A 26,530-nucleotide genomic window follows, 5' to 3' on the forward strand; every position below is an offset into this window, starting at 1 on the left:
CACGCAAGCAATTAAATCCACATTCACCTACCAAGAAACAAGCAGTTGTTAATCAACTGCTCGGAGCATGGAAGGGTGGAAGGGGTAAGGAGCCTCCTTTGCACCTTTAGCCTGGGCAGTGCCGCGTGGGGGTGGCCAGAGAGCCCCCCAAGGGCTGCTCAGGATGCTCAGAGCCCACGAGGAAGACTCGGCTCCTTCTTCCTCCTCCCACGTACGGCAGAGAGCACTGACCCCTCCAGAGATTGGACTGCTCCAACCTGCAATCAGCAGCTCAGCTTATCAGGGGCTGTTTCCCCAGCGAGATCTAACCTTGGCAAAGCCGGCCCCTGGTTATAAATGTTACCTTTGATCAATACCTGTCACAAAGGCATTGGAATGGATTGGCTACACCTTGTATTTTAAACCACATTTATTGCTTCCTGCCCGGCTCTGCTCTGCACAAAGAGAGGAAAAAATGTGTTTCTTTCAGAGCACGACGTCTATGATGTCCCTGGCCATGCTGGAGTGAGGTATCCAAGGAATGAACAGGCTGCTGGAAGATTTCTAGAGTGGCAGCATCAGGTGCTGCCTGACCTGAAGCGGGTGGGATTGTCCCACCTGGAGCATCTCCCATCAGTGACAGCCCTGGCCGTGCTATGGATCCAGGACTCCGACACTGGAGCTGGAGGGAGAGCTCCTGCCAGCACTTCTGCCATGCTCTACTAATATAAATATAAAAATGCATTCATTTTAATCACAAAAAAAGTGTAATACCACCATCAACTGCAAACCCTCTGGAAACAGCTCCCTGTCTCCCTGCACTCCAAGAGAAAACCCATGGCATACCTCAGTGCCTTTACCATACCCCTGAGCCAGACCCTGCTTTTACCACAAACTCTCCCAAGTCTTCCCCCATCCCCTGGGAAAAACCTGGCAAAAAAAAATTTACATATCACGTGGAATAAAAGAGCAGAGAAGGTGGGGGGAGGGGGGGGGGGAAACACATATTTTGTCCCATGCATGTGGAAACTCTCCCTTTCTTGTGCTGCTGCAAGAAGTCAGACACTGAACACAAACTTCTGGAAAACACCAGGGGGAAGGAGGCTGAAGAGCCTCGAAGTGAAGCCATCAGAGTGACCCCTCTGCCTGCAGGGTGGAGTGGCTGTAAATCTCAGCACACTGGAGACCCCAGGGACCAGCCAGGGGGTCCCTGTGCAGGTGATCAGCTGCCAGGGAGCAGTTTGCCCCCAAGCCTGGCCTTACAGGCTGCTAAAAAAACGCTTGGCTGCCTCGTGAGGGCTCCTGACTCCGAACGCGTGGCGGTGTCTGAGGAGCTCAGCGAGCGCACGCCAGAAAAGTCCTTGACAGCTGTTAGAACCTCCAGGCTTCCCACTGAAAACAAGCCTTCAACCTGAATTACCTCCTGGCACGCCAAAGCAAAATAAAGCCATTTTAATTACATTTCGTTCCTCGATGTCTGACTGGTAAAGTTACCGTGGGGTGACCCACACCAAGAGCCTCCACTCGAAAAAAGCTGCACGAGTGGGGGACAGGAGCCTGCCTGGGACAAAGGGAGGGACAACGTGGCAAATCCAGCCACTGCAAGGGCAAAAAAAAGGATACTTCTGCAGGGTTTTTTTTTAAGCATTAACATTTTTTTATTTCAGAAGTCAAATAAAGAGCACTGGACTCTCCACGCAGGTTTGATGCCAAACCCGCAACTTTGCAATTCCTTTGTTACCTTGCCTCGAGCCATTATCTGATTTTCCAAGAGATTAAGAAATCTTGACATAGTGGTTATTGCCCCAGCTAAATCCCCACGAGACAACCTGCTCTTTCAGTCACCAGTTTACTGTGGGTTGTAAAACCACAACACAGGGGGGTTCCAGCCACTTTACCTTAAAATTGGTGACTCGTGCAGAACACTGATGAAAACAGATGTTTTTGTGCTACAAAGTCAGGATTGTATTCCTGGGTTTAAACCCTACTCTGTGCCCCCTTTCCATTTCAAGCTGCCTCGATATATTTTTCTGGGTTTGCTCCTCTGAACACCATCGTGTTCAGCATCATCCACGATGGTATTTAGCAAATTATTCAATTTTAATGCAGCAACAAGATCTGTCCTGCAGCCACTTTGTTGCCCAGAGCAGCTGTGGCTGCCCCATCCCTGGAAGTGTCCAAGGCCAGGTTGGATGAGGCTTGGAGCAACCTGGGCTGGTGGAAGGTGTCCCTGCCCATGGCAGGGGGGAGAATAGGATGTTTCTTCCCTTTTTTTTTTTCTTTTTTAAAGGAAAGCCCTCAAGGTGAAGCACCTGGAGGAAAGCTCAGCTCTCATTTCAAGCATGGAGCTGGTACAAAGCCCCATCTGTGCTGACACAGCGTCCCTGGCAGCCAGGCCGAGGTGATGGACCTGTTCCCGGAGTGACCCTGGGTCACCTCACACTCCACCACCTTCCCCTTCCCGAGCAGGCAGCGCTTCTGGGATTTTCTTCCTCGTTAAGGAAACATGCTTCACAATAAATAAACCCAGAATAGCAACGGGGCGAGACACAGTCCAGACACCCACCAAAACAAATGACAGCACGCTGCAGACACACCTCAGTCCCAGGGAAGAGGGAGGGAACAGGGACAAACATCAGCTGCCCTGGGAACACGTGTTTCTGGAACACGACAAGAGGGCTGGGAGGTGTGAGCAGCCCCAGCACCGCTCAGCGCTTGAGCACCCCCTGCAACCCCAGAAATCACTGACCCTCTACAGGAATTCTCGTTCTTAAATCCACGCTGTGTTTTGGCCAGAAAAGGTTCCGAGAGGAAGGAAACTCCTCTGCAGCACTGAAGGAAAACATCAGGTTTCACTGATTTCTTCACCAAGCGAAAAGATTCCAAAACAAAACCCAAGGAAAAAGGCAATACTGGGAACAGCAACACTGGAAACAACTTTGTTGTCTTTTCTGGAGGGGAACGGGAAACAACAACATCCTTTGCAGCATCCTTTGCCAGGCTCCGTGGGGCTCCAGGAGCCTCCCGGGCTGAGGAAGCACATTAAACACCCTCAGCTGCACGTGGGAAAGCCTTGGGAAGGCTCAGCTTTCCCTGCAAACCACAGCAGCAAAACGCTGGGAAGTCCAAAATTAGAAGCAAGCCCCAAAGGACAGTTCAATAAGCCATGTTGGTGTGTTCTCTCTGCAAGTGGCATCTTTCTGATTCGCAGTGGGAAAAGGGGAAAAGTCCGGATTCCTCCAAGCATTCCTTCACTCAACCCCACTCGGCAACACCACCAATGCCAAGCCTCGGTTCCCGGGAATTTTGGACAATTTATTCTTGGCACAGTCAGTGAATCCTTATCACCTTGGCTAAGGAGACGCAACCCCTGGATGTTGTACAGATCGCCTTTGCATCTGTGGGCACCAAACAACCAGCACGGCAATATTTCAGCTGACTACAACTTATTTCCTACCTCAGAGGAAACTTCCTAAATAGCAAACAAGCCTTATCTCATGCCACGGCAAAGGCAGAGCCGACAAACGCACCCAATACAGGAAGGATCGAGAGAAAACACTTCTTTTAAGCATCTTTATTTTCAAGCCAACGCCGTGAGGTTTTCGACGCGGCTTTAGCGATGCTCCTCATCGGGGCGAGCCACGCGCTAAGGACCCAAAGGGCTGAAACTCTATTTTACCATCAAACCACAGAAATATCCTGTCTCCCAAAGAGCCGAAGGGCTGGAAGCCCCAAACCCGCGCAGCCCGTTCCCGTTCCCGGGGCCGGCCGGGCAGGTGCTATTTTTAACCACGATAAGAAGTATCTCAAAAAAAAAACCCTACACACACAAAAAAAAACCCCAAACAAAAAAAAAAACCAAAAACTGACCGCGCTCCTCGCTCGGGCAACTCCCACCCTCCTGTCGGGGCCGGGCACAGCCCCGGGGGCTCCGGGAGAGCGGCCGGGGCCGGGCGGGGATGGAGGGCGGGGGGGATGGAGGGCAGGGGGAGCCGGGGAAGGGAGGGTGTGTTCGGCATCCCCCGGGCCCCGTCCCCGCCGGGCTGACCCAGCGAGCGGCCCCGCCGCCGGTGCGGCCTCGTGGGAGAGGCGCCCCCGCCCCGGTCCCCCCCCCCCTCCCCCCGCCCACTCAACCCTTCCCCGGTACCTCGATCTTGTCGACGCTGCGGGCGCATCCCACCACCTTCATGCCGTGCTGCACCAGCGCCCTCGCCACGGCCGCGCCGATGCCCACGGAGGCGCCGGTGACCAGCGCGACGCGGCCGGTCCAGCGCTCCATGGCCCCGGCCCGGCCCGGCCCGGCCCCGCCGCCGCCGCCGCCGCGCACAATGCACCGCCCGCCAGCCCCGCCCCGCCCCGCCCCGCGGGACACGCCCACGGACACGCCCACGGAGGGGACACGCCCCCTCCTCCCTTCCCCCGTGCGTGCGCTGAGTTTGCGGGGGCTCAGCCCAGCCGCGTGGGAAAGGGGAGCACGGCCGTGGGTCCTGCCCGGCTTGGAATGTTTGGGTGGGGCTTGGCCTCGCCCGGGAGGTGGAGAGAAACGGCCGGAAGGGTTTGAGGGAGGAGGGAGCTCAGAGGGCATCGCCTTCCAACTGGGCTGTTGTTTCGAATCAGCCCTGTGGGATGCAGGGGTGGATAACGGAGCAGAGACCCTGCAAACAAACCCCCAGGTGAGTGCGGGACTGGGGAGGGAGAGAGAGAATGGGCCCGGAGAGATCAGAGGGCAGAGCAGCTCTGGGAAGGTGCTGTCAACTCCCTCACAAGGCTCAGGGATGCTCAAGTAATTCCCAGACACTTCTGAAGAAACAGATTAATTGAAACTAAAAAGAAAAAAAAAGCAGTGAAAAGTCTGAAGTGCAGGTATTTTGGAAGAAGAAAGGGTGGGGAGCTGGTGATTCTCTTTGTTCCAAATGGGGCAGTGAGCCCACAAAACGGCACAGGCTGCCTCACCCTCCCAACAAATCCAACCCCCTTCTGACCTTGGGCCCGGCCCTCACACTGGGACTGGCACAGCACATCCCCACATCCCCACCTCAGCCAGCCCCACACTGATCCCTCACCCCAAATCCTGGAGGCAGAGCAGGCACCAGGAGGGCACAGTGCCCCTGCCACAGCCAGGCTGTCACACACCCTGCTGGTTTGGCAATGACCCCACAACCCCCAGCCCAGGGCAGGGGAGAAGCAGAGCCTGGCACGCTGCTCTGCAAGGATCTGTCCTTTCCCAGGCCAGGTTTCCTCTCCTTACACCTCCCTCCACACAGCCCAGCGGGAATTAGTCCTGCTGGGAAGGAGTGCTCAGAGTACAAATATAGACACCCACTTTTACTATGCATATTAATAAATATTCTTTATTTAAATTTTGCACATTGCGCTTTAACATATTACATCCAAAACATTTTGCAAATGGATGTCTACTTTGTAAAATCTTATATTCAGCTCCTTGTCATTCTGTACAGAATTATAGGTACAACATTACTTTGCCACTAGTTTGCTTCTTTGTAAGTCTCACAGGAAGAGAAACATTGAATGAAAAGAGATGGCTTAAATTAGAAGAGAGGCTTGCACAGCTACTCAACTAAAGATACAAGCCTGGAGAAAGAACAAAATTAAGGAAATCACCTCCACCAGCCTCCCCCAGAAAAAGAAAAAAAAAAAAAACCACCAAAATAAAACAAACAAAAAAAAAAAAAAACCAAGAAAAAAAGAATCACATTAATTTAAGATAAAATTTTGCCGTAAGTCACTAAATTAAGTCTGGAAGGAGAAGGCGCAGTAGTCATCTCGAGTTTCAGTGACAGACAGAGAGGGGGCCGGGCTCAGTTGGCTCCAGCTGTTGCCAGCCAGCTGTTGCAGACGGGCCCCTTGTGGTCGTTGAGGCGACAGTACTTGTTGAACTTCTCCTTCAGGTGCTGCCGGTACTGCTCCCGGTTGCTGTAGAAAGACTTGTTGTTTGCCATGAAGGACTGGATCTCGTCCTGGGAGATGAACAGCTCCTCGTCAGAAGTGCACTCGGACTCGTCCTGCCAGGGAGAAGAGGGATTTCAGAGCTCCAGCATCGCCCTCCTGCCCAGCACATCCCCTGCAGCTGCTCCGAGGGCAGGCACAGCCCAGGGCCCACGTGGCTCATCAGCCACTCAACCCACACACACGGCTCTGCTGCTCCTGGGGTGAGAGGCAGCCACAGAGCCAGGAAATCATTCACATTTCCCTGGGAGAGCACGATTTTCGTTAGAGGTTTTTTGGGGGAAAGGGAGGGGAAAGAAAGAGGGAGGGGAAGAAAAAAAGGAGCAGGGGGAAGAGGGGAAAAAAAGCATGGGCAAGAAGAAAAGGGAAGTAAAGGAAGAGAAAAAAGGGGGGGAAGAAAGAGGAAAGGATCTAAATAAGGGGAAGAAGATGGGAAGGAAAGGGAGATAGATGAAAGCTGTCCAAGGAGCCTGCAGTGGGAAGTAACATTTGAGGCCCGAGGGCAGCAATAATGCCCACTTAATGTTATGGAATAATGCAATCCTTGACAAGGAACACAACACAAGTTCTGCAATTGCATTCCAGCGACAATTTCTCCTCCTCTGCAAAGCATTTCAGTTATAAAGCTTCCCAGGGAACGTGCACCAGGCAAACAAACCGAACACTGGGAGCCTTAAGGTCAGCAGTTCCTCAGTGGGATTTGAGTTCCAAGCCCACCCTCAGCCCGAAGATTAAAGCAGGATGCTGCTACAACCTCCCAATTCCAAGGAAGCCGTTTACTTACAAGGAGTTCCACTAAGCTTTTGGCACCTTTTCCAGTATCAGGAACGAGTGACATTTCTGTAGGCTCTGCAAACTGTGACACATTTTTCATGTGCTCAAACCAAGGCAACTGCTGGCCGCTTTTGTCTGCGCTACAGCAGCTCTCGGCGTGTGTGTCTTTGGTCTTGTCGCGGTGAAACTCTGTGTGCGTGAGATTCCCTGAGGTCTCTCTGGTACCTGGATCTGCCAGACAGCTTCCAAGCTTCTGAATCTGAAATTGAGAACAGCCTGGGATCAACTGCCAGCGGTGTTTCACACGGAACATTCGAGTTTCGGGTGGATGCAGAGGGTAAAAGGGGAAAGGGCAAAGGAGAGCAAGGACAGATCTTTTTAAATGTGTGGCACGTTAATTCACTGAGAGTGAGCAAAAGTGCACATGCTTAGGAATATAGCAGAGATTCTTTCCACCCCAACCTACTCCAGGGAAGACCTCAATTCCCCAACTTGGATGGACAGGGAACAGCAGACCCCTGTTACCCCATTTTCAGCATCAGTCACAACTGAGACTTGAAACCCTTCCGTAACTACTTTCAAACGTAAGCATTTAGAGAAGCATCTGGCAGAGCCGTGTCCCTTACGTGGTCATTCTCACACTTCAAGGCTTTGCTTTTCTTTTTCTTCTTTTTGTTTTTGCCTTTTGTGCTGCTCTCTTCCGCGTTAGCCCAGCACTCCACACAGCTGTCCCCGTCCTCCTCCTTGTCGTCGCAGCGATGGACACAGGGATCGTCTCCTGCAAAAGGCAGGCGAGTCTGTTCTAAGATACCGCAGTTTTGGGGAGACTAAAATGTTATTATCTTCTTCCCAAACCTACCATTTTCATCGTGGTTGCAGATGCCTTCAGTGCAGGCCACATCTGACCCCTCCCGAGACCCCGTTTCGCTGCCCTCCATGCTCGATGAATAGCCACAGTCACTGCCAGTACAGTGTGGAGATAAACCTGAGGCAAAGCCAAAAACCACTGTCATCTACAGGAACTGCTGCATATTCTTTAGTTATGCCTCTACAAAAAGGAATTCACAGAATCCCAGACTGGTGGGCAGGGACATCTTCCTCTAGACCCTTCCTCCGAAAACCCAATTATTTTTAAAAAGAGCTGAGCCCTGTTTACCCCTAAAAAGCAAAACGGTTTTTTAAAAATGAAAAAAAATAATAACAATTAACATACCTTTCTTGATTTTAGGTGAACCTAATAGGGTACCACTACTAGGACAAGTGCAAGAGGTGCTTTCATTAGTAACAATGACTTCTACACAGTTGTTGGCTTCTTCGGTGCTACCACAGGCTTTGCAACTGCTTTCCGTGAAGTTGGAGTTCTCCTTAAAACAAGAAACAAAACACACTTTGCAGGCACTGCAAGCAAAGGATACTCCTTCCACAACAAAAAACAGCTGGCACTGACTGATAACAACGTTGCTTAGAATTCTTCACAAACACAAGACAATCAAACAAATTCCAACCAACTTTCCTACAATAATCTTGACCTACAGTCAGCTAAGTTCAGTCAGCACACCCTGAATAATAATTGCACTTGCTCAGTCAATTAATGTTTCCTCCTCTCCAAAAGTTCAATGGGAATTGTCTATAAGTAGCAATTTGATTTCCCATATTAAGTGATCTTGAAGAAGTTACGGTTGAAAAATATTCTGGCATAAACTAAACCCCAGATTTAGGACTGAAAAAAAAAAAACAAACACCACGCCCCCAAAAGCTGAGGAGTTCCAGGTAACTCCTTTACAAAGGCTGTACTAACCTGACAAAGTTTTAAATCAAAACCAGTTCCCAGAATCCAGTAAAAACCTCTCAAGAATCCTACCATGAACAGTGAGCTGATGAAAGAAGCACCTGAAAGCCCCGTTTACCTTTGCCTGATTGATTTCCTTCTCTTCTGTTGCCTGCAGAGGAGCAGGGATCTCACACACACACTTATTTTTCCGTCTGTTCTTCCGTTTTTGGCGTTTCTTCTCCTGTTTCAGCTCTCTCACTCTTTCTTCCTCTGAAAATTCTTCACAGAGCTGTTCCAATCGACTAATACCCTGCACTTTTTCCACAGCCATCTGTTTACAAGAGGTTAGATCTATTTATAGAAGTTATCACAGTTCAAGCTTTTACATTTATAAAAAAGGAAGAGGAAAGCAGCCAGTCATGAAGTCCCAGCAACACAACTCTTTGACTGGAGAAGAAAAATGCCCACCCAGATTTATTCCCTCAGTTCAGACGGCTGAAGGTATTTGCATGGAGGAGCTCTGTGTTTCACTTACAGCCCACATTCACAGTTTTCAGTGAAAAGCTGCTGATTTTTATGCATTTTGGGATCTGTTTACATGGTAGATACTCTGATTATTTAACACAGCAGCACAAAAAAAAAAAAACAAACCCAACATCAGAACTACTGGTACAGAATTCCTGCAGCTCTTTATCCAGGGGAAGCAGTGAAAAACCTACTCATTTCCTAGGCAGTCCAACCTGAGGAGCAGATGCACCTCAAAATACAGCAAGTCTCTTGATAAGTTCCTTAAGACCCCATAATTCCTACTCAGCTTAGAAAAGAGCCCCATATAAGTTCTGTATTTCAAATTCACAGCCATCCCTGCACACCAGTGAAATTCCCTGGGTTTTACAATGTCAATGGATTTTCAACTCCATACTTTACTAGTTTAAAACCCCACCAGGACAAAACCTGACACAAATGCTGAAGCATTCCCAGTCCAAGGCCACTTCCATATCATTTTTAGTATTTAAAAAATAAATTACTTGTAAAAAAACTCCAAGGACTAGTTTAGGTTCCACTATGACCATTCCCAAACTGATTTTCTTCCTCCTCCTCTAATGTTTTAGAAGTTTTGAGAAAGAACAGTCATTATGAAGATAAAGGTAACAAAAAAATCTGTCATGCCAACTATTGACTAATATTAACTATATATGGTAAAGGAAACACATGGAGTTCTGTTTGAAGCTCAAGATTCCACAAAGTACATTTGGAACACACGGAATGCAGGAGTTAACGATCATGCCTGTAATTCAAAGGCACATCCTCCAGTTCTACTCATAAACCAAATAAAAACTGCTGCAACCTGACCTATTTTGAATGCCACCAAGTAGAAGCACACAGAAATAACTGTGAATTAAAAGCACAGAAGGCTCAGTGTGTACTATAACATGCAGCCTGAAAGTGAAAGCAAGCCTCAGTCTTTTACATTCCAGCAGATTTCACATCAGAACCCGGGCTGTGCTCTGCGTGGATGTCACACAGCTCAACAAGGCAGTCACCGCAACACCCTCGGAGCTCCTCCCAGCCCGACACGTGCAGGAAGCAGAAAGAGAACCGTGGTGAAAACGGAGTTAGATGAAGTCGGACAAAACTCGGGTTTTACCTCAAAGCTCTTGCGCAGAGCATCGACCCCCAGGTAAAAGAGCATCTGCCACGTCTGCTCCTCGGCCCGCAGCTTCTGCCAGATCCGGTGCAGCCTCTCGTACAGGTGGATGCCCAGGCAGGTCAGCACCTCCTCCTGGGCTATGTCTATTGTCTTGGCGTGCCTCTCTCTGCGTCTGCACAGGAGTTGAAGCAAAGCACAGCACTGTTAAAGCAGCTGATCAAAGCGGTGGCTGCCGTGTGGGTTTCTGCACAGCTGCAGGTGTGTTTGCATCAACAGCCTCTCGCTCTGGCTCTGCTGCGCTGCATGCAGATGCAAAATAGAAAGGACCAGGTCAAAGCCACCACTGACTGAGCTCCTGGCAGGCTCCCTGTGCTGGTAAAACACTCTGTGCCTTCCCACCTTGGACTTCAGGAGTCACCTCATCAGTCCCTGTCCTTACCAAGAGGGAGCAGCACTTTTAATGCCAGTTTTAATGCATTCTTTTGTTTCCTAAAATTTGTATTGAGTTAACAGCAAATATTTCACCCTCAGTTAACTGAAGTTGGATAAACACACAGAGAAGTTTTATACCTTACTTACCGTACAAAGCAAAGACATTTCAGTATTAATCTGCTCATTATCAGTCCATTATCTCTCACAATCTGTTCAATCTATCATCTACTGAGGGAAAATCATTATAAAAGGGTTGACCCTCCCAATTAAACAGTTGTGACTGAGCTTTAAAGGTATTGGGGTTGGCACTAGGAAGGTCCCTTTTAGGGATCTTTAATGTCCCTTCCAACCCAAACCATTCCGTGATACTGAGCTCAGAACTCTGCTTTTCACTGGGAGATTTTAAGAGGCTAAAACAGGTTCAGAAAGCACCTTAACACACAAAAATGGCAACAAAATTAACCTGAACGCTTGGCATTGGGCAGAACCATCAACCAAGGCTGTCTTTCTATTTCGCATATTTGAACACCTGGATGGACAAGCAGTGAACAATGAACTAGAAGACACTGGGCAATTTCTTTCTTTAAATGCACTTCTAAGTCAAAAGCACAGATGGAGCCTCGGCTACTTCGAAGCGCTACCTCCAGAGCCTACGAAATATTCACAGTCACGAGCTCACCGCGCAGCGAGGAGGCACAAAAACCACCGTGGCAAAAGACATTGACGGGTAAAATAAAGAAGCAAAGCGCTAGATAGCCCACTCTAGCCAATTACATACTCATACCCTCCTGCGAACTCGGGCTCGGCCCTCCCCAGGAGGTGGGCGATGAAGTCGGTCTCGCAGCACACGTGGATGTGGCGCTCGTGGGGGCAGCAGCGCAGCCCCTCGTACAGGGCGGCGCAGTAGCCCTTCTCCTTGCTGCAGTCCAGCTCCCCGATCAGGATGTTGTAGGCACGCAGCACCTTGTTCTTGCAGTCGGTGCAAAACCTGCGGGAAGGCACAGCGCGACTGTCGAGCGGGCAATCTGACCCCACTGACCCCCTGAGCACGCTTGGACGGGGGCATGTGGGCTTTGTGTCACTTCAGAAGGTAAAATAGTAAGATTTTGGCTGTAACTGCAGTTACAAATTCCTGCAGAGCAGCAGAGGAGGGGCAGGCACTCATCTCTGGGTGAGCAGGGACAGCCCCCAGGGAATGGCTGGAGCTGTGTCAGGGCAGGCTCAGGTGGGATCTCAGGGACCTTCCCCCAGAGGGTGGTTGGCACTGAACGGGCTCCCCAGGGCAGTGGGCACAGCCCCAAGGCTGCCAGAGCTCCAGGAGGGTTTGGATGACACTCTCAGGCTCGTGGTGTGATCCATGGGGACGATCCTGTGCAAAGCTGAGGGTTGGACTGGATGATCCTTTTGGGTCCCTCCCAACTCAGCACATTCTGGAATTCTGTAATAAATTGCCTGCGTGAATTATCCCACCTATCCCATGTAAAAGTCTGGGTATCAAGACTTTCATGCTCCAAAGCAAAAGAGAAGCTAATTGTTAATATGGAGAAGTTCCTGCGTGGCTATGGCTATGAAATTCCACCTTCATTCAAAGATCAGGAATCCAACAGTGCACAAGCTGAATCCTCATTACAAGCCAGGACAAAATCCCTCTCAAGAAGCACACTCCAAGTTACCTCACAGCAACTATTTAAAGTGTACTCAAGTGGTAAGAAATAAGAAAAAGTTTCCTCTGTTGCCCCTGCTGCACAAGAGCAGTGTTTGCTTCCACTATGAACACCTTGAAGGATATTTTGAATTATTAGATTACTGTGCTGATAGCCAAACAAGGTTTATTTATAACACCACGCACTCATTTTAAACACGTGACAGCTGATGTGTGAGAAGAGCACAGTTATGAAGTCTGTTATAATCGAAATGCAACCAAATTAAGCTCATTCTGTGTTATAAGAGGAGTAACCTTCAAGAAGCTACAAAACCTCTTGCTGCATTACTCTAAAAATGCAAGTCAGACGAGCTGCTCACATTTCAGCTCGAAAAATTGGCTCTCCATGCCAGCCCTGGGTGGTGTTTTCCCGTTTCCTCGTGTGTCCAGCTTGACTACACCAAGCCAAACACATTTTGCTGTGTGACAACTCTGATACCTGCCTAGTTTCTGTGGTGAAAGCAAAGAAAACAGCAATATTGCTGCAGGTTAGCAGCAGGAACGCTGCCAAAGCCGTGTTTAATGTCACAGGAGATTAAAGTTATTTTGTTTCCAAAGTGTTATTTCCACAGCACCGCCACCCCCGCACCCATCTGTGCCCCCACAGCTCATATCAGAACCTTGAGACTGCTGGAAATGAAAACTTTTTAATCAGCACGGCAGCTACTGCACACACGCAACTATAATTTAGTGGCTTATTTTTGCCCTGCAAGAGGGACTTAACAGCACCAGCACCGCAAGTCATAAACAACTGGTTTAAAACAGTGATTTACAGGCAACACCCAAGCCTAAAATCTGCTGCTGAACTGGCACACACTCCCTGAAAGCCTAAGAGCATAATCCAAGAGCAGGCTACTTGTGAAAGAGTGAATGAATACACACAGTTTTAATACATTAAGCTGTAAATTAATCCTAACCAAAATAATTCAGACAAGCAGCTACGACTTCACCCGAGGTCTCCACGTCTCCCCCACCATAACCTGGAGCAACAGGGAATACACAAAGAATATTCCACCCTCTTTGCCTCATGCAGGGCCCTCTGTCACCAACAAGCTGAGCTCTTCAGGTCTGAAAAGCTATCGCAGGAATCCTCTGCACGTGAACACACTTATCACACACTTATCACACACTTATTGCCTTTTTAAAACACAGATGTCTTCCTAAAAACAAACCCTGCGTTCCCCTCACGTACCTGTGTTTTCGTAGGTAGGTTTCTAAGGTTTCTAAAAGACAGCTAGAGTCGATTAAAACTACTTCATCCCTGCATTCCTGGGACATGAGCTCCCACACATCCATCCAACAGCCCCTGCAAGACAACCAGAGGAGACAAAAGGCTGCACATTATCCTGGGGGGGGTTAGGAAAGAAGCAAAGCAAAGCCTCTTTGGTTTACCTGACTGCTCCCTGGGAAGGTCCATAGCAGAAAATGATGCTACACTTGCTCTCTTTCCTCCTCCTCCTGTCTTCTCTACTTTTAACTGCTTTTAATTTCTTTGTACTGAGTCTGTTACTGCTCCCTTCACTCTCACATAGTATTACCAAACATTTTTCAGACCTATAACATATATATTATGAACTAGTTATTTTTCCTAAACAAATCCTATGAAAATGCTGCTGTGTTCCTTAATTTACTTTGAATTCTCTACAGGTTAAGCCTTAACTTCTAAGAAAGTTTGGGTCAGACAATGAGGTGCAAATCTTGCTGTCCGTGTTTATGATCCAGACTCATCACGGCTTTTTAAAGTTACAGCTCAAAACCAGCAGTAACATTACTTTAAGCACACTTAGGTTTTAAGACTTGTCAGATTAAATTTCATAAGACAATTCACTAAAGTGACAAAAGAAAAAAAGAAAAATAGAAAACAAAAAAAAAAAAAAAATCAAATTCCACACATCTACCACCATTAAAAACAAACATAAACCACCCTATATTAGATTTCAAAAGTTTGCCAGAAAAATACCAAAGTAATTTCACAAAGCACATTTGGATAAGCTAAAAGTACATTACAGAGCAAAGAACAAACTTTGAATAGCATGTCATGTTTACTTACAGGCTTGTCTACAACTGACACTTTATCACTTCAGCGTAAGCTCAGGTATGGATACAACACAGCAGGAAAATGGGAGAGAGCACCCCTAATTCCCAACTGGAGTGTTTATACACGCTGTGATCTCGTTTGCCACATCACAGGGAGTTTAAAATAAAGAGTTTAAAATGCTCCTGAGCCCCAAATGGCACCGAGCAGCCATGACCCAGGGACACTGAAACTCAGGACGTCAAGCAACCCTTGAGTGGAATTAGCTGGTTACATAACTCCCCTGATTAAACACACAATTACAACTCAAAGCCCTTTTTGTGTGCGTGAAATGCCCAACAGATGCAGCTCATCTGAAGGAGGTTCTTGTACAGAAGTGGAGCAGTAGCTCTGTGGTCATAAACAAGGTTTGCTCCCTGAGACAATTCCCTCGGACGCCTCCTCGGCTCAGCTGGAGCGGGTTTGTGCCACTGCAGGGAGATTGGTGTGGAGAAATATCCGTGCTGATGCACCCTGGGCACTTCTGCACAGAGCAAAGGGTTTGCCTGAGCAGAGGAGTGCAAGTCATGTCTCTTTAGCAAACCCCCCTCATGGCCCACGAGCCATTTTACCTGCTAAAGCCCCAAGTTTTCCTTGCAGCACAATAAAATTTATAAAAATAAAATAAAATATACAAAAATACTGCTCTTCCACATATTCCCTATTCATCTGGACCCAAAATACGAAGGGGATTTACTCCAGCATGAACTGAGGAAATAAAGGCAGCGCTCTGCTCTCTTTTCTTTCAGTCTGAGAACTGTTTTGCCTTGCCAAAATGCAAACTGCAGGTTCCACCACGTGTGTTCTCACACAGAAAAGATTCAACTTACTAAAGATAAGGAAAAAAACCAAAACCCACCCTCATAATCCTATGAATTTGCTTAATTTAAAAAAAAAATGTATACCCCTATACCTTCATGATCTTGTGTAACAAAAGCTTTAAACTAATGATATGAAAGGCCTGTAACCAAAATAGAAGAGATAATTATTAGCTCCCACTATGCTGAGGGAGCATGAGCAAAAATCAGGTATCAAATTCCACATGCCTGGTATCCCAGGGGATTTAACTAAACCCAAAGAGACTCAAATCTGCATAGAAAAATACATGTCCTGTAATTGGAGACCATCTTTCACAGGTTGTACGCTCAAACAGGAGCACAACACAACTGACTAAAAAAGGTCTCCAGTGAAGCACAAGAGCCCAATCTATTGGTCATCATATTGATAAAAAAAAGCAACAAAAAAACCCACCACTTCCAAAATCCACAACAGATTTACAGGGAGTGTTTTTCTGGTTAACCAGTTGGCATATTTGCCTATTTTTCAGTGGTGTATTCAAAACACGCTGTCACATTTTGAGAAAACACATTTTACGGAGTTCCAGTTTTAACCCTGCACCCGACCACAACAAAGCCCTTGATTAACAGTTGTGCAAGGCATTTTTAATAATCCCAAGCAAAATGATGTGTATTTGTTTAGCATGGACTCTTCCACCTCCATGTGAGAAAAATCTGCTGATCAATCCTTTCGGTCTAGAGCATAAAAACCAGTTTGTCTTTCCATCCCTGCCCTGGGCATGCCCAAAACTCCTGCTGCTTCTCTTCCTCTCCCTCCCCCCCACCACAACTATTTGGGTCTGCTATAACCCAGCTAACTCTGGCAAACAGATCACAGTGTAAGAACTGATCTCAATGCTTAAAAATAAATTATTATCGATACTTTGGTCCCTTAAAATATTTGAGATTGAACAGAAACTTACCCCAAAGGTTTTGGTTTGTGTGTGTCCAGGGAGTGCAGCTGACATCTCTTGTTCTTCTTGCTTTTGGGAATTGCATCAATCATGTCATTCAGTTTGGACCTATGGAAAAGAAATGTAACCAGCTTAGGATTCTGGAAAGCACTTGATCTTACCCCACCTCGCTCTCCAGATCTCCAGCTCCTCAGCTCTGCACTAACCTCCCCTACTTTTCCTGCTCACTGGAGCAAGAAGAAGGAGCTGAAGCCAACTGGAAGGCCAAGGCACAGCGTGTTGAGCACTCACTGTTTGCTCTGCTGACAGCTGAGAAACTAATGGCACTGGGGCTATTTATTGTGCTCACCAAACCCAGAAGGTTTCACTTTCTCAGGGTTACCTTTCCACCCAAGAACAGAAAGTTTTGGTGGACAGGCATTAATTGTTTCATTTTTTACATGCCAAGTAGTGAGGCAAACAATCACTCTTCTTCCAGGCATCACAAAAACTTTGAAGTGTCTGTGTCAGATTAATGGCTGATTATATTCATATTTGGAGATGCCAATATTTAGGTATTGGTATCTTTTAACTGCAATCATGGCATTGCAACTGGTGGTATGAAAGATTAAGTTCTGGGTTTGCTTCTTCCCAGGTTAGGCAGTAACTAGTTTAACAGGGATATAAAAGACAAGGATGCACTCTAAGATCGAAGCCTGTGACAGTTTAGTCCCAGGACACTCACCCATGCACATAAAAGAGTGTGTAAAGCTTCTTTGCATCAGTCATGCAGCTCCGAGTCACAGAGAGCACCCCCTTGGGCCCCACGGTGAGGGGCTCCAGCGCTGGGTTCCCGGACTCCACCAGCTGGGAGAAGAGCCTTTCCACGCTGCGCCGACAGCCCACGCACGGCACCAGCTGCGAAAGGGCGCTCAGGACCTCCCGCGACGTCACCATCATGGCAATGTTCAGGTCCTGCTGCTTCAGCATGCTGTGTCTCTGGAACACAACCACACGGGCCAGCATTGGACACGGGAGCACAACGTTCTCCTGCTCGTGTTTCCTCCTCCTCCCGCTCCAATCAGCCGGTGCTGCTGCGGGAGAAACGTCGCAGCTCCTCGCCCTGATCACAAAACCCTTCTTCTCCACCTCAGCACAGATGTTTTAGGAAACAAAACATTTTTTTTTGTTTCACAGGTTTTTCATCTTCTGCTCTGCCACTCATCTTTGGCACACAGAAAGGCAATTTGTGAATTCATTGGCATTTATGGAAATCTCACTTACAACAGACTTGTTCTGCTTGGACCAAGACAATTTAACAATATTTTTCCTGGAAGACTAAATGCCATTTCCCATTCCAATTCTAACAGCTGAAACTAAAGAAAGCAACACATGACAATTCGGGGTGAAACATTCTACTCCAGCAGTGAACACTCAATGTGTGCTATTCATAGAACATCAAAGACAACACCTTCTAATATGTCCATAAACAATTGTAGATGTGTCTCCTGGTCCCCCTGTCAAACACATCCAGGCACACATAAAAAAGCACATACTCTTCTAGTTCTTCTCACTGCTGTTTCATCAACACTGAACTGCCACTAGCACAGCTCTGCAGAAGAGAGAGGCCCTTCCTCACACACCAACACACACATTTACACCTGGGGTACCAGCACCACTGGCACTTCCCAACATCAGCTGTAAGAGCAGGATCCTGTCAGCGTATTTACTGACTGAGGGTCACTTTGCCCTGGTTGCACAAAGCACAGCTGGAACGTTTTGCCTCGATAGTATTTTCTGTATTATTGTCACATCACCCCACTCAAACACCCCCAGTGCAGAAATGCCTTGTCACAACTCCTGGGGAAAGAAGGAGAAGGCCACACAGCGTAAGAGAACTCATCACACCCATGGAATATGTCAATACATCAGCTGAAAAGAGAAAATATTTTCAGCTCCTTTTATGTAACACATTATGAAAGCAGAGCTCTCACCAGGTAACATTTAAGGTTTGTGCTCCTGGAGGCAGGCCCATTAAATCATCTGACAAGCAATATCACTCTGCAATAATCCTCTTTCCTGTAATTAATGGCACTGGTGACAGCAGAGCAGGAGTGAGCTGTTTCCACAGCACAGCTGCATTTGACATGCAGGTGCAGCACATGCCTGCACTGCTGATGTCCAAGCACCAGCGAGGACCTGCAACTGCAGGGCAGCAACAGGAATGTTCTCTGGACACCACTGGCACAGTCCTGCAGCTGCTACAGGTGCCCCACTGCCACAGCTGCACTTCTGTTAGTAAAGCTCCAGGGGTACCACAGAACCATCTCTCGCTCCTCAGCGACATATAATGTGTAAATTGGCATGTGAATTCTGTCCTGGCACGGCACCAATCACAGCAGCTCAACCTTAGGCAATGCCCACTTCCACCTCAAAAAGCAGTTCCAAACTATCTGGGAAAATAGGAATCAAAATGCATTTAGGAACTGCAGTTTCCATGATAAGTTTTCATTCCTAACCAGACATGCAGCAATTGCCTCCTGAGAGCACAAGCTGTAATAAATGCTGGGAAATCCAGGGAACAAAGGGACCCGGTGCACTTTGGTACCAACACGGGATTGCTCACAGGTGCTGACGTGTCTGAAGTCACTCCACGAGTCACAACCTCCCAGAGAAGCAAAAGCACAAACCCAAGGAAAGCAAAAAAAAAAAAAAAAACAACCAGGAGCAGGTATTTACCTGAATGAACTGCTTTAATTGCGCACTGTTATTCTGGTGTCCATCGAGGTTCAGCACGTTATCAGGAAATTCCATCACCATCTGTACAAAGAGAGGGAAAATAATTTCGAAAAGAGCTTTCAGGAAAAAAAAAAAAAAAAGCCAAACACAGAAAATTAGTTGTTTTACCTTCTTGGGGGAAATAAAACAGAAATTGTGTTAAACGCTCACATTTTTCACATGATTATTGGAGCTTGGGAAAAGGATAAAAGTAACTGTTTAAGATAGTAAACGTCCCAGCAAAGTAATAAATATTTCATTAATATAATGTTCTAGAGGTAGTTTATAAATGGCAACTCTTAAACTGCTGTTCAGAGAGAAAGCAAAAGTTGCTAAACGGACCATCAGAATTTATATAATTATCTACATGACTTGAGACCCTGCTTCGGTTTTTAAAAATAACATACTCCAACACACTGAGATCCAAAATGCATCCAAGAGCCAAACTGAATTTACAAAGCTATGAAGAAACAGCCACAATAATTTAATGACAGAGTCGACTCCTCCAAAGGCTAATTTAAAACCATATTACCCCAACAAGGTACTCCAAGGCATAGTTTGTTTTGTGTGATTGCAGCTGCGACTCTCAAGAGGCTCAGAGTAAAATGTTAAGCCTACAGAACAATGTGATTACTTGCAAGTAATTAATAACATTTCTTATCAAATTACGGAGAAACAGAGAGGGCGCTTTCTTGGGGAGGGGCAGAAATCAGTAAAATAATTTTCAGGCCAAAATCCAACTGTGCAACTGTGGAGTAAAATGAAAGCAACTAGAAAAAACATGTTATGTTCTTGTCCAAGCTGAGAGACACAGAATTTGTCAATATGAACAGTGAAAGTTCACTTTAAAATCCCAAAGACAAAACGACGACTTTGGTGAATAACTAAGACTGATCAGCAGCGACTGAAATTGCCTGATTCATCCCTTCTCCTCCCTCCACCTTCCCTCAGCTGTCTAGTTAAGGCAGAATTCCCTGCTGGCTGCCTAACTGCCACCCCTTCCTCCAGAGAACTCACACACTCGCTCCTACAGCTCTCAGCTCTGCTCCAAAATAAACTCCCGTTCTCTGGGGGCAGAGAGCAAGGCAGTGTTTTGATCTCCCCCGTGCCACGATCTGAGCATCAGCACAGCTGCCTTATCCTCGTGCAGGGCACCCAGTGCCAACTCCAACCTCTCCTGCACTTCCCTTCCAGCCTCTCCTGTCCCTGATCCATCCACACGAAGCAGCAGCACCAGTTTTTGCTGCAGAATTACAGGTTTCCTACACTGTTAATTTGGTGTTTCTGTGGGGCATGAGCTACAAGCAAAAGTTAAAGCTCTATCTGCTGATAACAGAGGCAAGAGATAAATCTGCCTACTTCCCCCCCCCTTCACCTTCATCTCCCACTATCAGACAACACCCTCAGGTATTTTGTACAACAGAGCGAAGGAATCAAAGGCTAAATTAATTCATGTGTCTGCTGAGATTTTATTAAGTGGTTAAACATCAACCACCATCACACCCTGAACTGGAAGGAAAAAAAAAAAAAAATCCCATAATACCACATCAAATGGAATGCCTTCTAGAAATCATAAAAGCCGCTTAAGAAATGAAAAGGGCTCAATATTCAACCCTCCTTTCATTTCTAGCTGAGCCAGAAGGAGCAGAGAAGTGTGGTGGTGAACAACCCATTGAGTATCTCCCTGCACCTCAACTGCTTGCTGAGCTACTACAAAGCTGAAGAGCACTCTGGCCATTCACTCCTAATTTACAACCACTGATTCTAGATTTAAAGCCAAGATTAAGTCTTCCAGCTGACTAACAGACATCTTAGTCCCACTACTTTTAACGTCTGTGATTTAAATGAGGTCAACAGAAGCCAGTTACTACCAATAACCACTATTTTTTTTTACAGATAAAGCTGCAGATGCAAAATTCTGTTTCAAAGACAACTCCATGCCTTGTTCTAATTAAGGATTTCAAAATTAAATTATAGATGACAGACAAGGAAGCTAAGAGTTCATTCACTTGCTTCTGCAGATATATTTAACAAAAGCCTCCAGAAACCACCTAGAAATCCGAGCACTTTGTAACAACAATAATGGGGGAGAAAAAAGGGACCAGAGATAAGATTTCTTCACGGTAAGGATGACTTGCACTTGCATAAATGCCTGTCCTCCAGATAGATCCGAAACTGATTTACAGCTGGAGGAGCCTTTCAATCACAAGGATGGTGTAAAAAGCAGCAGGACAGCAACAACACAGTGCAATTACACCGAGTTTGGGCCTGGGGTTGGAATTCCAGGACCAAACCACAAAGGGAATTTTAGACCTGTGCCTGGTATAGCTGAATTTTCTCTCTTTCTCATATATTACACACAACAAAGGTAACAAGAGCATAGCAAGTCTATGCCATAAGGTAATGGGTAATTTTTACTAGGGAGTCCAAGGAAAATAAAATAAAGAGAGAGAGAAATCCAAGAGCTCAAAACTCCATGGGAAATAAAAGGGCAAAATAACTTACAAGGCGTGGTCAAGACACCCAAACCCACAAACTTACACTACTCTTGCACAGTGCTGGGTTTTCCAGGTCATAAATCCCTTTAGGACAGATGGATAGTGTTCTGGACAACTTTAGGGGAAACTCTGCCTCATGCATAAGCACAGTTAATAAAGATGACATAAAGCCAAAACCAGTGATGATGTTTGGTGTATTAATAATATGCCACCATCCAAATGACCAAAATTAAAATACAGCCAAAGATCCTTTCTTCAGAGGCAGCAAAACCAGATGAGGCCAAGATAGATAATTTTAACAGTGGGATGGAGGGCAAGGGACTGTCTGAAGATACTCAGTTATTTTGTTCTGGAGGATGGAAGAATCTCTGAATGGTTTGGGTTGGAAGGACCTTAAAGATCACCCAGTTCCAACCCCCTGCAAGGAGCAGGGACACCTTCCACTAGAAATTACATTACAGAGTTGCCCAAGTTAGCTGATATAAAACTGAGGGATTCTTCCATACTAAACATGAGATCAGGAATTTAAAGCACCCACATTTTATACCATTTAAAGTAACATCAGGTACTGTCACACTGACAGCAAGAGAAATCAAATACAAATAACTAAGATACCAAATTACACTATATAAGTGCAATATTATTTTCTACCCACTATTTTCATGCCTTAAAAATTAAAACAAACAACTGGCTAGTCAGAGAATTTTTTTCACTTTGCTACGTGTTCCCTCACGATGCAATTTCTGAGCCTTCCTCTAAACACAGAAGATGAAGGATCAGAAAGCCTCCAAGCTGCATTTGGCTCATCTTTCCACTGAATATTCTGGAAAAAACAAAAAAGCACCGTGTTTTTTCAATTCAGAAAAACACACTGAAATGGGCAACTCTCTCAGATACTGCAGACACAGCAGCATGCTCAACAACCCTGACTTTAAGGCAAAGGTTTCACAATCACCTTTAGCCTTTCCTTGCCTATTTAGGAGCAGAGCAACCACGCAGTTTTAAGCTGGGCTTCCACGTTAACATGGCTCCCTTCCTCCTTGGCTGGAAAATGGCTTTGCTCCACCTCTGGGCTCGACACACGCTGGTGGCTCCAGCACAAGTTGTGCCCAGGCCCCAAGCGCGGCACCGAGTCCCTCGTTCCGCGGCCTGCCCTGCTCGGGAGCCGCGGATCAGATTAGATAAAAAAAAAAAAACACACAAAAAAAAACAACACCAAACCACACAAAGTTGCCACACACAGCACAGTTAAGGCCGAGCGTCGCAAAGTCCCCGCGATTAACGAGGAGCCAGCGCGGCCCGGCCGGGGAGGGAGGAGGGGAGAGAGGGGGGGGGTGGAAGGCCCGGCCCGGGCATTGCAACACGCGGGGCGGCCCCGGGGGGCACTCACCGTGAGGGTGTCATCGATGTACAGCGGGATCTGCCTCTTCTCGAAGGGGAATTCCTCCTCGCCGTCCCGGCACACCGCCACCAGCCGCGCCATCGCTGCTGCCGCCGCTTCCTCCTCCTCCTCCCCGCTGTGCTGCTGCTGCTGCTGCTGCTGCTGCCTGCGAGCGGCCCAGCCCCGGAGTAAACACCCAGCGCGCTCCCCCGCCACACTTTCACCACCTCCGCACACGCACACACAGACACAGCCTGCGCTCCGCATCGCCTGATTCAACACGGCCCGGCCCGGCCCGCCCCGGCCGCTCGGCGGCTCCGGGATGGGCATGGACGGGCACGGAGCGGCGGGACACGGGGAGGGATCGGGGAGACCCAGCTCGGGGGGATGGAGGGGCGGCGATGGAAACCCAGTGGGGGAGACGGAGCCCAGTTAAGGAGGATGAAGCCGGGGGGGGGGGGGGCTGGAAACGCGGTGAGGGAGATGGAGACCCGGTTGGGGGTGATGGAGCCAGCCGGGGGGAGATGGAGACCCGGTGGGGTACATGTAGCTCGGTTGGGGCGGGTGGAACCCGGCTGAGGGGGATGGAACCCCGGTGGGTGAGATGCAGACCCGGCGGCAGAATGGAACCAAGCTGGGGGGGATGGAACCTGGCTGGTGAGGATGGAGACCAGCAGTGGGGAGATGGAGTCGGCCAGGGGTAAAAATGGACCCCGGAGGGGGGAGAGGAAGCCTCATGGGGTGATGGAGCGCTAGGGGGCCATGGAGCCCGGGGGGGAGGGCAGGGAGGAGATGGAGCCACCGCCCCCCGCCCGCCACCGGCCCAGCGCGGCCGGCGGGACCCGCCCAGCCCGGCCCGGCCCGGCCCGGCGCGGCCCTGCGGTTCCTCCGCAGCCCCGGCCCGGGCAGCGGGAGCCGCCACAACGCCCGCCGCTGCCCCCGGGGCGCCCCTCCCCGCCGCCCAGCGCCCGCCCCGCCACCTCCCCGCGGGGCTGCACCGCGCTCCCGCCGCACTCCCACCCCTTCCGAACGGCGCTGCCCGGCCTCGCCCGGTGCCGGGGAGCAGCCCCGCGCGGCGGGCGGGTTCCCGTCCCCCGTCCCCCATCCCCCGTCCCCCCTTCTCTCCCCTGGCCGGGGGCGCTGCCCGCGGGCCCTCACCGGGTGCTGGCGGCGCTCGGGGCCCGGGCGCTGTGACAGGCGGGCGGCACCGCGGGCTCCGGAGCCGCCTCCTCCTCGCTGCCCGCCCGCCCCGGGGCCGCCCCGCCCCGCTCTCGCGAGAGCCGCGGGCACCGCCCGGTACCGCCCGCGGGCACCGGCCGGGCCCGAGCGCGGGGGGGGCGGGCGGGGCCGGGCCCGGAGCGGCCCCTCGGCCGAGCACGGAACGGCCGCCGGGAGCGGCGGTTTGGGCAGCGAGGGGACCCGGGGGAGCCCTGAGGGGGGTTAAAACCCGCCGCCTCCTCCAGTTGTCCCTCACGGGGCGTTACCGCGGGCGCGAACGGCCCCGGGAGGGCCCTGCCCTGGCGCGGCCCCTCAGGGCGCGGAGGGGCGAAAATGAGCGGAATTCAGCGCGCTCCGTGGGTGGTTCGGGGAGTCCTGGGATGGATTGGACCCTTGTGGGTCCCTTCCAAGCCGGGATATTGTGTGGATTCGCCTCAGGCGCCGCCCCGGCCCAAACACACCTGAGCCCCCCCTCCCGTGCCCTGGTCCCCGGCCAGGCAGGGCAGGATGGAACTGCTCCGGCCCAGGGATGCTGGTGCCTGCAGCCCGCCCGAAATCCTGTGGCTGCCTCAGTCAACCGGCCAAGAAAAATAAAACACCAAGCCCAGAGCCTTTCTTGAGCTATTAAATAACCCCGCTGTTCTGTTCATTCTTGTTTTGTATGTGTGTGTGTGTGTAGGCACTGAAGTCCTCACGAGAAAATGCAGGGGAGGTAATTAAAGAGCAGGAATTTGTTTTTTTTTTTTTCCTTGTGTCTGCATAAAACCCGTGTTAAGTGGAGGAGTTAATTTACTCAAGCTCCTCGTGCAGCATCTCTAACGGGAACAGTTTGCAGTCGGTGTGTTTTCATCTTTTTCTGCAGCAGCAAAACTGGGACTTTACAATAAAGATTATTTCTCCCCCCAGAGCTCTGTGATCAACCTGAACCAAGGTGAACTTACGCTTCCTTTGCAAGGATGTGGGTTCCTGTGTCACTTCAGCCCCTCCACTCCCAGAGCGTGGCTGGATCACATCAACAGCAGTGCCCAAATTTTGCATTCTTGGATTGCACGTTGACGAACTACGTATGAAAAGCACCATCGCATTTCATACAATTTTTATCCGTGGATTTTTCTTTTTTGTTTTTTTTTTTTAAGTTGATGGAACGCTCAGCTTGTTTCTTGTCTGCAACACAGTGGAAAGGCAGCCAGGCCTTTCCTGCGTTCATTTGCATGCCCCTCTTTGCCTGGGAGAAATACCTGTTCTCGAGGACAAGGTGGCTTTGAAATAGGATACTGCCTGCAATCTTTATTGGAACATTTGACTTCAAAAGAGACAGTGCTGGGTTGAAAGGGAAGGCATGCTAAGGGGCTGATCCTTAAAAATAATGAGATCTGTTAAGAAGTTACTCAGGTTTAACAAAAGGTTAAGGATAAATGTAATCAGCCCTGCCCTCCCATCATATTTTTTTTTTCCGATCTTGCAGCCCTACAAAAAGGTCATTTGGTGGAATTATGGCAGCAAAGGCAAAACACTTTCTGTCTCCCCAGTCCCCTGATTTACTGTTACTATAGTCGGTGGCACGCTATGGCCGAACCATTTCAGTGCTCACAGTTGAAATATCTTAAATTTTCACTAATTACATAACAACTAAATAAAAGAGTCTGATTTTTTTTAATGTATCTTTGATCTGTACAAGGTTACTTGTCTAAACACAGCCCGGAGTGAAGTGAAATGCAGTGTTGCAGCACCCAGCTGACAGTTCTGGGGGGGAGGTGGAGAAAGTGCCTGCAGAGTGTTCACTGCTCACATCTTTTCAGCCCCACTGCAGTGCTGTTTGCTCCCACAGACCCTGGGATCAAAGAATGCTCCCTTGCATCTCTGGGCTCTTTGAGGGGCCTGGGTAATTATCTGTATTCGTGGCCTGAATATTCAGCATTAATAACCCCACTGGGTGCTTCAGGGCAGAGCTCGCTGCACTTGTTATTGACAATAAGCAATGAGAATTAATTGTCCCTCATTAATTCAGCGGTGAACAACTTGCAGAATCACAGAATTATTTAGGTTGGAAAAGACCTCCAGGATCATCCAGTCCACCCTGTGACTGACCCCCACCTTGTCCCTCCAGGGACGGGAATTCCACCACCTCCCTTCCATGCCTGACCACCCTTCCAGGAAGAAATTCCTCCTGATGTCCAACCAGACCCCCTTGGTTTGCTGGCTCCAGCCCTGGCACCCACCATCCCCCTGCCAGTGTGGAGCTCCCAGGGCTCTGCACAGACACACCAGACCTCCCACGGCATTTCTGCCTCCCCAAAGCACTTGGCACCTGGGCAGCTCGTGCTTGTCCAGGCACAGCCCTGCTCGTCACACCCCGTGAATGCCTCGGTTCTGAATCACCACCAGACTTGTGCTCACAGGCAGAACTCAGCGCTGGGCTTGGGCTTGAAATGTTCCAAAAAATTAATATCCATGAGTAGTTTTGCATAAAGGAGTTGTGCCATTCGGTTCACCAGGGGAGGCCTTTCTTCCCTAGGCAAGGCCAGAGAGTGTTTTAAAATAAATACATCCACCAGTTACCAGAAAACTGCTGTAAA

The 26,530-nt window shown here is 48.7% G+C and overlaps 2 protein-coding genes across 6 annotated transcripts in view; both read right to left on the reverse strand.

Annotated features, from left to right (window-relative positions):
- Nucleotides 1-4,305, reverse strand: part of DHRS11 (dehydrogenase/reductase 11) — a 23,600-nt gene extending 19,295 nt beyond the window's left edge. Inside the window, exon 1 of the mRNA XM_027883824.1 lies at nt 4,127-4,305. Within this exon, the coding sequence (XP_027739625.1) occupies nt 4,127-4,258 (132 nt within the window). The 5' untranslated portion in view covers nt 4,259-4,305. The remainder of the gene's footprint in view (nt 1-4,126) is intronic.
- Nucleotides 4,306-5,302: 997 nt separating this feature from the next.
- GGNBP2 (gametogenetin binding protein 2) lies at nt 5,303-24,011 on the reverse strand. 5 transcript variants are annotated; one of them, XM_027883880.1, is made up of 15 exons: nt 23,895-24,010; nt 22,746-22,902; nt 18,819-18,899; nt 16,825-17,078; nt 16,110-16,208; nt 13,669-13,830; nt 13,469-13,582; nt 11,353-11,562; nt 10,140-10,314; nt 8,628-8,822; nt 7,934-8,084; nt 7,580-7,705; nt 7,347-7,498; nt 6,731-6,979; nt 5,303-6,002 (listed from the first exon to the last, which is right to left on the reverse strand). In XM_027883880.1, the coding sequence occupies exons 2-15, from the start codon at nt 22,836-22,838 to the stop codon at nt 5,799-5,801; spliced, it is 2,265 nt and encodes a 754-aa protein (XP_027739681.1). In that variant the 5' UTR covers nt 22,839-22,902; nt 23,895-24,010; the 3' UTR covers nt 5,303-5,798. The 5 variants fall into 5 exon arrangements, with proteins under 5 accessions (XP_027739681.1, XP_027739684.1, XP_027739683.1 ...); XM_027883883.1 differs by having other exon boundaries at nt 5,311-6,002; nt 11,359-11,562; XM_027883882.1 differs by having other exon boundaries at nt 5,311-6,002; nt 22,746-22,893; nt 23,895-24,008.
- Nucleotides 24,012-26,530: the final 2,519 nt, after the last annotated feature.

Source organism: Empidonax traillii, unplaced genomic scaffold (genome assembly GCF_003031625.1).
Source record: "Empidonax traillii isolate 1590-97213 ecotype Southwest subspecies unplaced genomic scaffold, ASM303162v1 scaffold135:size1941959, whole genome shotgun sequence".
NCBI lineage: Eukaryota > Metazoa > Chordata > Aves > Passeriformes > Tyrannidae > Empidonax > Empidonax traillii.